This window comes from Budorcas taxicolor, chromosome 12 (genome assembly GCF_023091745.1).
Source record: "Budorcas taxicolor isolate Tak-1 chromosome 12, Takin1.1, whole genome shotgun sequence".
NCBI classification, from domain to species: domain Eukaryota; kingdom Metazoa; phylum Chordata; class Mammalia; order Artiodactyla; family Bovidae; genus Budorcas; species Budorcas taxicolor.
In genome coordinates, this window is record NC_068921.1 from 34300147 (window position 1) to 34314724 (window position 14578).

Genomic DNA, 14578 nt, shown 5'->3' on the forward strand with positions numbered 1-14578 from the left:
GGCTCCATCCTCTGTGTAGTTCTGGCCTCGTCTGGGGCCGTGGCTTGTGAGCCCGAAATTCAGGGGTCACATGATCACACCTTTAAAAATATATTAATGTTTACTAAATACTAAAAATTGACCAGGGATGATTAATTCTGTGACAAACTGAAAGTGAAAGTTGCTCAGTTGTGTCCAACTCTCTGCGACCCCATGGACTGTAGTCCATGGAATTCTCCAGGCCAGAATACTGGAGTGGGTAGCCTTTCCCTTCTCCAGGGGATCTTCCCAACCCAGGGATCCAACTGGGGTCTCTTGCATTGCAGTCAGATTCTTCACCAACTGAGCTATCAGGGAAATGCTTTGAATAATGAAAATGGTTGATTATTCCTGTTGTCAAGAGTTCCTCAAAGTATGGTGAGCGACAGCAGCCCTGGCCATTCTGGGGACTCATAGTCTAATGCACGCAGTCTCACATCACCTGGTTGGTGGTGTCTCACATGTGCCAGGTAGAACCTCAGCCCCCTGCCCCTCTGCCCATAGCGGAGAACTCGGGCCAAGTGCGATGTGTCTCCCACACTCGGTGATGAGCCTAGAAGCTTCATCCAGCCTGTGCGAGGCCTTGTGTTTAAGCATTGCTCACCTGCAGAGTAAAGTGGTGGGAGGTAGCGTGTGTTATTATCATATAGGACTTTGTATCTTGGTACGTGTGTCTTTTACCATCCACTTTTTAAACATAGGTGCGAGAAGCTGCTTATAAAATTTTTCTTTATCCCAATGCTGGTCAATTGAAACGTCTAGAAGAGTTGCTCAGCAGCAGAGACCTCCTGGCAAAGTTGGTAGGATATCCTACCTACTCCCACAGGGCCCTCCAGGGAACAATCGCCCAAAGTCCAGGTGAGCCTGTTTACCCAACTCTTAAGGACAAAACAGGGTTTTTATGAAGCTGAACTTCTGACTTTAAATAGCTAAGTTACTGTGCTATTTTTAATATACTTGGAGACTAGTTAGTGAGACACTTTGCTTCTTTATTAGGAATGATTTTTAAACAGAGCTAATCATTTGGAATATATTTGCACAACTAGTGTACTTTATGTGCACTTTGACTAAGTCATTGATTTAGACAAGGCTGTGGTCCGTGTGATCAGATTGGCTAGTTTTCTGTGATTGTGGTTTAAGTCTGTCTGCCCTCTAATGCCCTCTCTCAGTGCCTACCATCTTACTTGGGTTTCTGGTACCTTGGACGTGGGGTATCTCTTCACGGCTACTCCAGCAAAGCGCAACCACTTCTGCTTACCTTGGATGTGGGGTATCTCCTCACGGCCACCACTCCTGACCTTGGACGTGGGGTGTCTCCTCACAGCCAGCGCTCCTGACCTTGGATGTGGGTTAGCTCCTCTCAGTCGCCGCTCCTGACCTTGGACGTGGGGTAGCTCCTGCGCTGCGCAGCCGCTGCTCCTTGTCTAACTCAGTGAAACTAAGCCATGCCCTGTGGGGCCACCCAAGACGGCGAGGTCATGGTGGAGAGGTCTGACAGAATGTGGTCCACTGGAGAAGGGAATGGCAAACCACTGCAGTATTCTTACCTTGAGAACCCCATGAACAGTATGAAAAGGCAAAAAGATAGGACACTGAAAGATGAACTCCCCAGGTCGGTAGGTTCCCAATATGCTACTGGAGATCAGTGGAGAAATAACTCCAGAAAGAATGAAGGGATGGAGCCAAAGCAAAAACAGTACCCAGTTGTAGATGTGACTGGTGATGGAAGCAAGGTTCGATGCTGTAAAGAGCAATATTGCATAAGAACCTGGAATGTAAGGTCCATGAATCAAGGCAAATTGGAAGTGGTCAACAGGAGATGGCAAGAGTGAACAATGACATTTTAGGAATCAGCGAACTAAAATGGACTGGAATGGGTGAATTTAACTCAGATGACCATTATATCTACTACTGTGGGCAGGAATCCGTTAGAATAAATGGAGTAGCCATCATGGTCAACAAAAGAGTCTGAAATGCAGTACTTGGAGGCAGTCTCAAAAATGACAGAATGATCTCTGTTCGTATCTAAGGCAAACCTTTCAATATCACAGTAATCCAAGTCTATGCCCTGACCAGTAACGCTGAAGAAGCTGAAGGTGAACAGTTCTGTGAAGACCTACAAGACCTTCTAGTACTAACCCCCCAAAAAGATGTCCTTTTCATTGTAAGTAGGAAGTGAAGAAATACCTGGAGTAACAGGCGAATTTGGCCTTGGGGTACAGAATGAAGCAGGGCAAAGGCTAATAGAGTTTTTCTGAGAGAGTGCACTGGTCATAGCAAACACCCTCTTCCAACAGCACAAGAGAAGATTCTTCATGTGGACATCACCAAGTGGTCAGTACTGAAATCAGATTGATTATATTCTTTGCAGCCAAAGATGGAGAAGCTCTATAGTCAGAAAAACAAGATCAGGAGCTGACTGTAGCTCAGATCATGAACTCCTTATCGCCAAATTCAGACTTAAATTGCAAAAAGTGGGGAAAAACACTAGACCGTTCAGATATGACCTAAATCAAATCGCTTATGATTATACACTAGAAGTGAGAAATAGATTTCAGGGACTAGATCTGATAGACAGAGTGCCTGATGAACTATGGACAGAGGTTTGTGATATTGTACAGGAGACAGGGATCAAGACAACCCCCAAGAAAAAGAAATCCAAAAAAGAAAAATGGCTGTCTGAATAGGCCTTACAAATAGCTGTGCAAAGAAGAGAAGTGAAAAGCAAAGGAGAAAAGGAAAGATGTACCCATCTGAATGCAGAGTTCCAAAGAATAGCAAGGAGAGGTAAGAAAGCCTTCCTCAGTGATCAGTGCAAAGAAATAGAGGAAAACAATAGAATGGGAAAGACTAGAGATCTCTTCAAAAAAACTACAGGTACCAAAAGAACATTTCATGCAAAGATGGGCTCAGTAAAGGACAGAAATGGTATAGACCTAACAGAAACAGAAGATATTAAAAAGAGATGGCAAGAATACACAGAAGAACTATACAAAAAAGATCTTCACGACCCAGATAATCACGATGGTGTGATCACTCACCTAGAGCCAGACATCCTGGAATGTGAAGTCAAGCGGGCCTTAGGAAGCATCAGAGATAGTGGAGGTGATGGAATTCCAGTTGAGCTCTTTCAAATCCTAAAAGATGATGCTGTGAAAGTGCTGCACTCAATATGCCAGCAAATTTGGAAAACTCAGCAGTGGCCACAGGACTAGAAAAGTCAGTTTTCATTCCAATCCCAAAGAAAGGCAATGCCAAAGAATGCTCAAACTACCACACAATTGCACTCATCTCACATGCTAGTAAAGTAATGCTCAAAATTCTCCAAGCCAGGCTTCAGCAATACGTGAACTGTGAACTTCCAGATGTTCAAGCTGGATTTAGAAAAGGCAGAGGAACCGGAGATCAAATTGCCAACATCTGCCGCATCATCGAAACAGCAAGAGAGTTCCAGAAAAACATCTATTTCTGCTTTATTGACTATGTCAAAGCCTTTGACTGCGTGGATCACAATAAACTGTGGAAAATTCTGAAAGAGATGGGAATACCAGACCACCTGACCTGCCTCTTGAGAAATCTGTATGCAGATCAGGAAACAATAGTTAGAACTGGACACGGAACAACAGACTGGTTCCAAATAGGAAAAGCATTACGTCAAGGCTGTATATTGTCACCCTGCTTATTTAACTTATATGCAAAGTACATCGTGAGAAATGCTGGGCTGGATGAAGCACAAACTGGAATCAAGATTGGCAGGAGAAATATCAATAACCTCAGATATGCAGATGACACCACCCTCACGGCATAAAGTGAAGAAGAACTAAAGAGCCTCTTGATGAAAGTGAAAGAGGAGAGTGAAAAAGTTGGCTTAAAGCTCGATACTCAGAAAACGAAGATCATGTCATCTGGTCCCATCACTTCATGGGAAGTAGATGGGGAAACAGTGGAAACAGTGTCAGACTTTATTTTGGGGGGCTCCAAAATCACTGCAGATGGTGATTGCAGCCATGAAATTAAAAGATGCTTACTCCTTGGAAGGAAAGTTATGACCAAACTAGATAGCATATTAAAAAGCAGAAACATTACTTTGTCAACAAAGGTCTGACAGCAGCAGCAGCAGTCAAGGCTATGGTTTTTCCAGTGATCGTGTATGGATGTGAGAGTTGGACTATAAAGAAAGCTGAGCACCGAAGAAACGATGCTTTTGAACTGTGGTGTTGGAGAAGACTCTTGAGAGTCCCTTGGACTGCAAGGAGATCCAACCAGTCCATCCTAAAGGAGATCAGTCCTGGGTGGAAGGACTGATGTTGAAGCTGAAACTCCAATACTTTGGCCACCTGATGCGAAGAACTGACTCATTTGAAAAGACCCTGATGCTGGGAAAGATTGAAGGCAGGAGGAGAAGGGGATGAGACGACAGAGGATGAGATGGTTGGATGGCATCACTGACTCGATGGACATGAGTTTGGGTAAACTCCGGGAGTTGGTGATGGACAGGGAGGCTTCGTGTGCTGCAGTTCACGGGATTGCAAAGTGTCAGATATGACTGAGTGACTGAACTGAACTGAACTAAGTCATACTTTTTATTTCATTGATGAATCATTGATGATTTGCATTATTTTTCTTTTAACTCAGCTCATTTCTGTGCTCAGCCTAACCACACTGGTTAGAATTAGTGTGGGAGGGGATGGGTGATCAGTGTTTCTGCTGGAGGCTGGGTTGAGTGTAGCCTAGGTCATGTAAGACCCCTCTTTTGAGAGAGAAGAGGGCTGCTTGGCAAGGTTGGGGGTGAGGAGCGTCTCTCTGGGAGTTTGTGAAAAACTTACCTTGTCTTTCGTTGAGTTCTTTATGATTCATCACATATAAGAGAAAATGTATCACAATGAAAATGGTGTAATTTTCAAAGGCATCAATTAAATTACAGTTACACTTTAGACCCAAGTCCTCAGTAGGGTGGCCGTGCTGGGGGTTGTTCAGACTCGCTGTATATTCAGGGTTGAATTCACATGACTTGGTGTTGGGCTGAGCAGGAGGAGACGGCAGTGGACACCATGGGTTTCCATCCATGCGTCTGGATGGAATTGTGGGGTCACTGGGAACGGCCCTGCAGGGGGTGGGTCACCTTTCCTGCAGGCTCCATGCTATCTCTGTCCATCCGGTGTCCAGCCCTTCTTTCTCTGTGGGGCCCATAGCTTCTCCCAGATTTTCTTGAAGCCACCTTGCCTTGTTTCTTTCTCTCTCGTGTGTGTCTTTGGGATCCAGACGGGGTTCCCACATTTGAGGAGGAGCACGGAGGAGAGTGGGAAGGAGTGGGCACAAGTGGAGAAGGTTTGTGCTTAGGGAGGTGGTTTGAACAGGGCTGTCCGTGGTTGGTGGCAGGGGTCATCATGAGGGGTGCAGAGAGCAGCTGCAGGAGGGGGGCGGGAGGGCATGTTTGCCGTCAGGAGCCTGCAGGGCTCCAGGCTGCTGGCGGCTGCACACGTGCTGAGACATCACGTTCGGGCACTTGAAGGAGAGCCAGGCCTGCGACCGAGCCACTGGGAAGACGGAGTCCTGCCGATGGGGGTGGGGCCAGGAGCACGGTGGTCCGAGTTCAGTGAGATGCCGGTCGGTGTGCAGATGGCGACCAGGGTGGGCGATGGATGGGACATGCTGAGACGAGTGCTGGGGGCAGCTGGGGCTGACACAGATGCCCAAGCAGCGGCCAGCAAGTCCGCAGCTCACGGGGTGGTCCGTGGGAAGGTGTCTTGGAGCTGGACTCTGCACACACAGTCATGTATGGTGTGACCTGTGTGCTTGGGGCCTGCAGTGTTTAGTTGGGGAGCTTGGACAGGGCCACGTGAAGATAAATCTTAATCCTGGTCAGTGTCCTTTCAGTGCTGAACGCACTGACTAGGCACCACAGGGCCCTAGGGTTTTAGGAGCTCAGGAGGTTTACAGACGCTTGGGTGGCTGTGGAAAGTTCCATGCGGAAAGTGAAACTGGATGGAGGTGGGCAGTGGGGGCCAGTGGGCAGAAGGCAGGGAGGCGGGGCGAGGGCTGGCAGGCAATGGTGGGCCCCCCGGGACCGGCGCGTCAGGAGCTGTCTGCCAGGAGCCGTGCGACTGCCTTCAGGCGGCTCAGACTCACTGCTCTTCACAGGACAGTGTCCCAGGTAGGCAGTCGAGGTGGATGTTTCCTGTTCAGGAGAGCTAGAGAAAGAAAACGGGTGAACGTCAGTACAAAATTATTTTGAGATGAAAAGCACGCACAGATAAATATTTGAAAACAGTACCCTGTGCCCACTGGTTTGACATCCTGAAATAAGGTTTTATTTTGAGCTAAATAACAGTTTTTTCCTAAAAGTGTTAGCACCATCTAACACGATACTCCAAGCCGTGTTTGCGGGTGGGATCTCTGTTGATGGTGACGAGAGACCATGTCTTCCTATAGCAGGCCCATTCCTTCCCCAGCCTTTTATTTACTCAGAAACGAGGTAGACTGAAGAGGGCAAGAAATTAAAACCATAGAAAAGATAATCTGAAAACATAAAAACAGCATTTGTAGCTTACTCTAAAATATGTATGAAAAACTCTATACACATGAATCAGTGCCTAGAAGTGCTAAATTCAAAAATTCTCATGAAAAATTTCCTGTTATGGGAAATAATCGTAATTCCACTGCATTGCTTCTATGGGTTTCTGCAGTATAATGACTTATGGCTGAAGTATTTTAAGTAGTTAATAAAAATTGTAACAGCCTAAATTTTTTAATACTGGAGTACAGTCAGTTAACAATGTTGTGATAGTTTCAGATGAACAGTGAAGAGACTCAGCCACATATATACATGTATCCATTGCCTCCCAAACTCTGCTCCCATCTAGGGCTGCCACATGACATGGAGCAGAGTTCTGCATGTTTTACAGTAGATACTTGTTGATTATACATTCTAACTATAGCAGTGTGTCCATGTCCATTCCAAACTCCCTAACTATCACCCCCACCCCTCCATCTGGGGCAGTAGTTAGTTCTATAAGCTTGTCTCTCTGTTTTCTAAGTTCATTTGTATCATTTCTTTCTAGATTCCACATTAAGGGATGCCATACAATATCTCTCCTTGTCTGTCTTACTTCACTCAGTATGACACTCTCTGGGTCCATCCATGCTGCTGAATATGGCATTATTTCATTCTTTTTAATGGCCGAGTAATGTTCCGTTGCATACATACACCACACCTTTGTCCATCCCTTTGCTTGGACACTTAGGTTGCTTCCACGTCTTGCCTGTTGTAAACAGTGCCGCAGTGAACACTGGAGTGCGTGTATCCTTTCAGATCATGTTTTTCTCCAGATATATGCCCAGGAGTGGGACTGCAGGGGCATGGGGAGCTCTGTTTTTAGTTTTTTAAGGAACCTCCATACCGCTCACCACAGTGGCTTCACCAGTTTACATTCCCACCTGCATTGTTGTAGGGAGGAGAATCTGAAGTTTTAGTGTTCTAATTTTGCTACATTTTCTTCCAATAGAGATCCTGAATAGATTATTCGGCTGTGTATTTAAAAAGAAAAACACTTACTCAGAAAAACATTGATTTTTAAAATCTGATGTTTCTAAATTGTGCAGACTTTTATGAACAAATCAGTCTAGTTATCAAAAAAACAGAAACTTTTTTTCCTTTATACATATAAATAGATATAGAAAACATATAAATAGATATAGAAATAGATTGAGATTTTGGATGCTTTTCTTTTGCTTCCTGTTAGCTCTTTTTTGGGGGGAGTATCATCTAAGGCTCTGGAGTTCATGGTGTCAGCTTTGATGAACTTTCATCTAAAAGTGTCGAGTATTAGGAGCCCTGCTTTCCTTTGAGAATCATCACTTTAAAGACACTGTATTGAATGGATTTATAGTCACAACATTGTAATTTTAACATGTTTGTTCATTTTATTTCATGTAGTTAAAGATACTTTCTTTGGGATTTTTGTTTTAGAGACTGTCATGGAGTTCCTTGAGAAACTGTCTGACAAACTCTCTGAAAGGTTTGTTTTTTTTTTATTCTGCTTTTTAGAGTATACATGATTTAGCTTTTCTTTTTTTTTTTAAAAAAGACTTTTAAAGATTTATTGAAAGAATTAGGAAGTGACCCATGAAGAATATAGGTGTTGGAATATCGGGTCAGACACTGACAGTGAGCTGTACTTTGAAAGCTCACAACTGTCCTCTGGGGGTGACTGTCCCGAACGCTTGGGCTGTCCTCTGTAACTAACCAGTCGTCTTTAGGAACTCATTACTGAGGTGGACTGTGTAAAATCTCCCAAACCTTTTTTGAAACTATGTATTTTAGCCTGTAATGAGTTGGTCACCTAGTCTTGCTCTTCTTTGGGCGTAAATAATGGGTGGCTCTCATCTGCTGTGTTGTGTGATAAGAGTGCCCAGTGTTTGTAACTCAAGGCTCTCTGCTCTTGGTGGTCCCTCTGCCACAGTGCCGGCCTTCTGCCTGCCCAGCCCCCCTGGCCTGGTCCTCGCCACTCTGGTCATGCTTCTCTGGGGGCTGAGCCCCCAGGAGTCTTCAGACCGCCAGCACGAGGCCTCCAGCACGAGGCTCGGCGGGGTCGTGGAGAACCACCGTCTTCTCTCTCCTGTGGAGCTGTCTGACCCCTGTTCGCTCCTTGACTGTACCCGCATATGAAATTTTAGGTCCAATTTTCAGTTTCCGTTATAAACTACTGCCTTAGAACCCAGTCCTCTCTAATTTGCATTGTATTTATTAGTTCTGAAATGATCTTTCTTATTCTTAATGCAGTGAGCTTTTGTGGCTTTGATAGAATGAAGTAGTGTCAGTTATGCAGTTATTTGAGAATTTATTCTACTTTGCTCAGCTAGTTAAGCTTTATTTGTTCTTTTTTCACTTGTATGTAGCTATAGATATTTTAAGCAAACTTTATCTTCAGACTTTTTTAGTGAAGATTTTAAAATTATATTTAGTGAACTATATTTTTTAATTATAGAAGTTAATTCCAACAGAAAGTTGATATTCTGCAAATATGAAGTGCATGTGTGATTACAGCCCAGCTAGTTTTTTGATAGGGGAAAATGATAAATGGTAATCTTAAGTAAAATCTTCTTTTAGAGAAACTAAATTGTTAGTCTCCTTTTTAAAGTATAGCAAAAAGTAGTGATTTGAAGCTTACTGATGAATACTTTGCATATTCTGTAACACTTAAATTTTCCAAATTTTTTCCATTTTAAGACAAATATCAGCTTTTTAAGGTAAAAATTACAGTAGTTTACTGATGAATGTATCACTGTCGCTTCTAACACATGTAAAATTTGGATTAATACTAGTTTACATTTTTCCTACAAATTTATCATGATTACTGGAAAGTTGCAGAAGCAAACTTGTCTTTTATAATCTACTTGTGAAAATTTTGTCCTCGCAACTAATGATAAACCTGTTTTACAGAACTATGAAAGATTTTGAGATGATTCGAGGGATGAAAATGAAACTAAATCCTCAAAATTCTGTAAGTGACCATGCTGAGTTTCTTTTCCTTTTTCTATTTGTTTGTCTCCCTGGGTGTTAGTCGCGGCGTGGGGGGCCCTTGGGGCGGGCTCTGCAGTTGCGGCTCGCGAGCTTAGTTGCTCTGTGCCGTGTGGGATCTTCGTTACCCAGCCAGGGATCGAACCCACTTCCCCTACGTTGGCAGGCAGATTCTCCACCACTGGATCACCAGGGAAGTCCAGAGGTATTTTTATTATATACAGTCTGTTGGCTGAGGGCTCTGTCTTTTGGCGCTGGGAACCATTCCCCGCTCCGCGCTGTCACCACGGCCCTGGCCGCAGTAGTCTCTCTTCTCCCGGGTGACGCGTGTGCCTGAGGAGCTGGTTTTCTGGCCGGTGTCCTGCTCCCTTCTTGCGACTCAACTGCCTTCCTGGTGCCATGGCTCTGAGTTAGATGCCGGAAGGCCCTCGGGGCTCCTCCGGAGGGAGTTTTCTGATGGGCCTTCCCCCCTTTTGTTTAACATTTTCAGAGAGTTCTCAGACTGCCTTCCTATTTCCTAGCTTTCCCGTCACACTCTCCTTGACCTGCAGGCCCTTTCTCTTCTGTTGCCCTGGGGCCTCAGCCATTGTCTTCTGCCCCCACCGAGGCCTGCAGTGCCCTTGTGCTCCTCTCACTCACTTGCTGCTTTGCTTTCCCTTCATTTATTTTATTTTTATTTTTTACTGAAGTGTAGCTGATTTACAATGTTGTTCTTTACTTTTAAACTGTGGCTGACATCTGTGGCTCTAATACTTTGGCCACCTGATCCGAAGAGCTGACTTATTTGAAAAGACCCTGATGCTGGGAAAGATTGAGGGTAGGAGGAGAAGGGAATGAGATGACAGAGGATGAGATGGTTGGATGGCATCACTGACTCGATGGACATGGGTTTGAGTAGCTCCGGGAGTTGGTGATGGCCAGGGAGGCTTGGCGTGCTGCATTCCATGGGGTCACAAAGAGTCGGACACGACTGAGTGACTGAACTGACTGACTGACATCTGTGGGCCAGCAGATGCTATGCATCTTGAGAAGAGATGGTGTCTAAACTTAACCTTTCAAACCCTGTTCGTAAGAATGGACTCCCTGTTCATAGAGCTCTGCTCAGAGCCTGGAGTTGTGTTTCTAAGCAGTATACTCTCCAGGAGGTGCTGTTGAGTGACTCAGAGAACAGCTCATGAGGGACTGCTGCACAGCAGGCAGAGCTCGGTGCCGGGACACAGTAGGAAAAGGGAAACACAGCCTGCCCTCCCGACGCTTACACCTGGGGCGGAGTGAGAGTGAAGACAGGAAGAGTCAGCCTGCACGGTCCTGCCGGGTAGGGGCTTGAGAGGGAATAGTGCAGGCAGGCGGGTGGAGGGGCTGTCTCATAAGGCCTGGGCAGTGATGACCCCTCCAGGGAGATGACACAGAGCAGCCCTGGGAGAAGTGAGAGGCCCACGACAGCCAGGGATGAAGCCCAGGCAGAGAGGAGCACGGGAGTCCGGCGCAGGTCAGGCCTGGCTCACAGAGGGTGGACTCGGGTGTGTGAGGGGCAGATGGAAGGTGGGGACGCACTGGGGGCCAGCACACGTGGGCTGCGCACCTGAGCCAGGCTGACCGCGTCTGGCCCGGCTGCTGCCCTCTGTCACCTGCCAGCCCGCCCCCCGGGGGAGGGTGGCCCCTGCAGGGTTCCCAGTTCTGTCTCCACTCTGCAGCCGGCGTCAGGAACGACTGTTCAAGTGCTTCTTTATGACATGTTTTCTTTGCCAAGTTCAGGGGTAATTCTGCCACGGCTCAGTCTAAACTGCTGCTTTCATTCCTGGGATCCACCCTAAGCTTCCTGCTTAGGTCCAGAAAAGACCCTAGTCGTGCCTTTAGTTCCCCAACCCACCTGCACTGTCTTGTGGATTAACATATGGGCCACATCTGGGGTAGGTCTCAACGTGGCTAATTTCATCTATTAATGTTGACTTCTGGTAATTGACATTTTAGAATGACATTTGTCTGCCTTTTCCCCCAATTCTGCAAGTAGAGCTGATTTCTGCCTCTCAGCTCACTGATTACAGGAAAGGCAGAGTAGAGAGTAAGGAATGAAACTCTTGCCAGATGATGAGTTCCTAGGGTTTTTAGAAAACTTTCCTGTTACAGTAACAGGTTATATTTTATAAACTGGCTGCATTATTGATGAAAACTGTGAAATCATCCCAGCTTTCCTAACGGTAAGCTTCTCTGCTGTAGGAATTGATGCCCTGGGATCCCCCATACTACAGCGGACTGATTCGGGCTGAGAGGTGTGTGTCTGGAGAAGTGCTCCTGTGTGAGAAGGCAGGATCGATGTGTCTTGAGCATCTGTCCACTAACTGGGCAGCTGTGCTTTCACTTGGCGCCCACGCGGCCAGCGCCTGCCCGGCGGCCACTCCCCGGTCCGGAAGCTGCGCTGTTGGGCCTATCCCCTGCAGCCTGTCCCCGGGCTTCTGTGGTTTCCCTCTGTAGACCCCGTGAGCGTCTCCCCGCCTGCCTCTATCCCTGGTGTCTCCCTCACTACCGTAGTAAATCAGGCTGCTGCTCTTCTGAAGAAAAACAGGCCTGAAAACCCCTCCAGAGTAGAGACCCACTTCATGATTCAATCCTTCCTTGACTCCTGGTTTACAAATGAAGAGTGAGCTGCACTCCCCTCTAGAAGCTGAAGCACACAGAAACGCGGCTGCTTCTCCTCGGCAGGTTCAACATTGAGCCCAGTCTCTACTGCCCGTTCTTCTCCCTGGGCGCCTGCATGGAGGGCCTGAGCCTCCTGTTCAGCAGGCTGCTGGGGGTCTCGCTGTATGGGGAGCAGCCCGCGAAGGGCGAGGTGTGGAGTGAGGACGTCCGCAAACTGGTGAGTGCCCGGGGCAGAGCACGCTCCCGTCTGCGGGGCCTGGTGCCCTGTCCACAGCGCTTTAATCCAGGCTGCTGCTCTGGTTCAGGACACTGTGAAAGAACACTGTTCTCTAGAATCCGCTGTTGCAAGAGAGTAGGTAAGCATGTAGCAGCAGAGTTCTTTCTCTGAGAAAATGCTTTTCTGAGGAGTTGGCTAGAAGGTTGAGCCCACGTGTGCACTGGCGGCTGGGCTGTGGCCTGTGTGCTGGTGTGAGTCCTGGACAGTCATTCCGAGCCCGGGGCCCTCCCATCAGGACCCACTTCGTGTGAGCTGCCGGTGTTGCTTTTCCTGGTGGGGTTTGAGGGTTTGTGGCCCTCAGGCTTAGTGCTCTGGCTTAGCGCACCGTACCCGTACCCTCATCACCGTTTTCTAAGAAGTGTGGACTGTCTTCCTTGTTGCCTGGCTGTGTTTGGTGATTGTAGATTAAACTTAGTTACTAAACAGCCAGCAGTCTGCTGTGCGTCACACAGATGAATAACCTGCAGCGATGCCACGAAGGGAGAAAGTTTAACAGGAGAGTGCCAGGACCCAGTGCAGGCAGGCAATGGAGGAGCCCCTTCAGGAGGGAGCTCCCTTCACTGGGCAGCTTTCCCCAATGCCTTGAGCAGTTCCTGGCACCACGTGGATGCTTCATGGAGGCTTGCTGGAGTCCCGAATAGTTGAGGTGCTGTCCGGTAGAGGCCCTGCTTATGCAGAGGTGGATGGAGACCCACTCTCCTTGAGCTGTGCCTCGCGGGGCTGACCCAGGAGGAGGCATCGCTCCCTGCTCTTCGGCCGAAGCCCATGCCGCCGTGGTTGGTACACGGTCGTCCTCACCTCCTGGGCTGCGGGCGGGGTCGCTGTGCTGCCGTCCTGGGCTGGCTCAGGCCCAGGGAAGAGCCAGGGCATGGGCACTGTGGTCAGGACTCAGGGCTTGTTGGGAGGGTTCCTCTCCCATCAGAGGTCGCCAGTCACCCCAGAGACACAGCAGAAGGGGCTGAAGGCATGGTGGACCCACCTTGAGGTGACCTTGGAAGCAGAAAGTCATAAAATGTCTGCATTGGTGGCTGTTGGTGTTTTATGTGCAGGTTCTGGTGTTCTAATGTGTTTCTACTTTTGGAAGTTCTGGTGGCTTCATTCACCAGTAAATCAACCTTTTTTTCCTAGGCCGTGGTTCATGAATCAGAAGGACTGCTGGGGTACATTTACTGTGACTTTTTTCAGCGAGCAGACAAACCACACCAGGTGATGCTTTATTTACCAACCAGTCTCTCTAGAGTGATCAGTAGCTAGTGTGTATTAATGGTAACTTTAGCTCTCATTTTTTTAGTTACTAATATTTAAAAGACATTAACAGTGGTGACTAAATGTGTTTATGTTTGAAATTGATAGAATTTAAAGACGGCAGAAGTTACGAGGTAGTTACAGAAATGTGTATCTGCTGTTTTCATCTGGGTCGCGGTAGCAATGATTGTAGTGAGGAGTGCTGTTTTAGGAGCCTGTCTGTGTGCCTGCCAGTGCCCTGAGCCCTTCTCATGCACGGCTTTGAACTCAGTCCTGATGAGGTGAGGACACTGAGGCCAGAGAGCTGAGGTTACTTGCCTAGAGTCACACAGTTAGAGGTGGGGGGATTGGAGCTGTCCGTACGTGGCATGGGCCTGCCCTAACACTGCACAAGGTGTGTCTCTGAAGAACCTTGTCAACCGCCAGTTCGCTCCTTGTGTGAAACCTCAGGCCAGGTTTCCAGATCAGTCAGCTTCAGCAGTTTTGGGCAGTTGGATTGGAACTGTCAAGAATTCAGATTATAAAGTTAAAACAAAAATAATGGTACCTTGTATTTGATAGGGATCCACAGCTTCCGCAGTGGTTATAACAGACACTAGTTAATGCTCTGGCGCTTGACGCGGTGGAGGGGAGGCTGGTGGAGGTAACCAGTTCTCAGGAGACGTGGCCGGCAGGTCTGCACGGCGGGACCAGAGTACGGGCCGTTGGCCGCTGCATCCTCTGCTCTTTCACTGTGCTTGGAAGGCTGGAGAGTCCAGGTTCGTGACCTGGGTTCAGGTTTGCGGTGCCACGGCCCTAGCTGTGTGTCCCTGGACTCGCGACTAGTATTTCCAAGACTCAGTTTGTCTTCTCATCTGAGAAATGAAATACCTGCCTCATAG

The 14578-nt window shown here is 47.4% G+C and overlaps 1 protein-coding gene across 1 annotated transcript in view; it reads left to right on the forward strand.

The window, feature by feature from the left end:
- The window catches only part of MIPEP (mitochondrial intermediate peptidase), a 79711-nt gene that overhangs the window by 13810 nt on the left and 51323 nt on the right, over nt 1-14578 (forward strand). The window contains exons 7-12 of the mRNA XM_052649983.1: nt 720-876; nt 7988-8036; nt 9461-9521; nt 11756-11808; nt 12239-12392; nt 13581-13658. Of these exons, the coding sequence (XP_052505943.1) occupies nt 720-876; nt 7988-8036; nt 9461-9521; nt 11756-11808; nt 12239-12392; nt 13581-13658 (552 nt within the window). The remainder of the gene's footprint in view (nt 1-719; nt 877-7987; nt 8037-9460; nt 9522-11755; nt 11809-12238; nt 12393-13580; nt 13659-14578) is intronic.